Source organism: Dipodomys ordii, unplaced genomic scaffold (assembly GCF_000151885.1).
Source record: "Dipodomys ordii isolate 6190 unplaced genomic scaffold, Dord_2.0 Scaffold652, whole genome shotgun sequence".
In the NCBI taxonomy this organism is placed as follows: Eukaryota; Metazoa; Chordata; class Mammalia; order Rodentia; family Heteromyidae; genus Dipodomys; species Dipodomys ordii.
Genome location: NW_012267868.1, coordinates 1 through 1170, shown reverse-complemented (window position 1 = coordinate 1170; position 1170 = coordinate 1). Strand labels below are relative to the sequence as shown.

Here is a 1170-nt window from a genome sequence, read left to right as displayed (position 1 = left end):
TGGGGACGCACGCGCCACCGCCCGCCCGCATGCAGCCGGCTCTCTCAGAACTCCACGGAGAAGCGCTGCGGGCCTGGGCTGAGCGTGCTCCGCGGCACCGCGTCATCCACGCGGCCGGATTGTGGTGCAGCTCCTGCTTGGCGCCAGCACGCAGCCGCCCCCCACACGCACAGAGCCCCGGCGGGCTGACCGGCACGGCTCCTCCGCACGCGGGACGCATCCCACACGGCTGCCCCGACTCCCGCGGCCGCGGCCCTCACCCAGGAGGTGGGTCCAGATGTTGCCGGTCTCCGTGTGGATGCGGAAGATGCTGCGGAAGCAGGCGCGGAAGGAGGGCATGGGCGGCCGGTGCCCGTGCAGCAGGAAGTCATTGTCCTTCAGCCAGTCGGGCAGCACGTCGTGCGGGATCACGCGCCAGCGGCCCTCCCACACCTGCAAGGGGCGGGCCCACGTCAGCACGGCCACGCACGCTCACACCGCGTGTGCCACGCCCCGTGTTACTACAATGGACAAGCCGCTCTGTGCAGATCTGAGAGAAACGCCTGTCATCCCAGCTCCTCAGGAGGCTGAGATCTGAGGATCGCGGTTCAAAGCCAGCCCGGGCAGGGAAGTCCATGAGACTCTGATCTCCAGTGAACCACCAGAAAACCAGAAGTGGCGCTGTGGCTCAAGTGGTAGAGCGCCAGCCTTGAGTTGAAGAGCTGAGGGACGGCGCCCAGGCCCAGAGTTCAGGCCCCACGAACGGCAAAAAGAGAGAGACAGAGAGGAAGAAAGAGAGTGAGCGAGCGAGGGAGAGAGGCTGGCTCTGAGCGGCGCTCCTTAGCTCTCAGCCTCCTGAGGGCGGCCAGCGCGTCTGAGGGCGTGGGGCAGAAAGACCCCGGGATGTTCCCGCTGACCTGAGGACACCGGGCGGTGCAGTGCGGCCCGGGAGGCCCGGCCACCTCCAAAGCCCAGAAAACGGCCCTGCCCAGGCCCTGCCCAAGCACAGGCTGGGGTGGCCTGTGAGCGGCCCCGCCCCGCCCCAACACTTGCCGCGCCTCCGGGAGCACGCAGCGTTTACTTTTTTCTTTCCTTCTCTTAAAGTTTGTAGCTGTACAAAGGAGCGGCCGTTTAACAGGGCCGTGACGAACACGCTGGTCTCAATCCGGCCACCCTTTCACCCTCTCCCCC

At 66.8% G+C, this 1170-nt stretch overlaps 1 protein-coding gene across 1 annotated transcript in view; it reads right to left on the bottom strand.

The window, feature by feature from the left end:
• LOC106001885 (adiponectin receptor protein 2-like) overlaps nt 1-432 on the bottom strand; it is a gene marked incomplete at its 5' end in the record, with an annotated part of 6361 nt that extends 5929 nt beyond the window's left edge. The window contains one exon of the mRNA XM_013036833.1: nt 191-432. Within this exon, the coding sequence (XP_012892287.1) occupies nt 191-432 (242 nt within the window). The remainder of the gene's footprint in view (nt 1-190) is intronic.
• Between the last annotated feature and the right edge of the window lie 738 nt (nt 433-1170).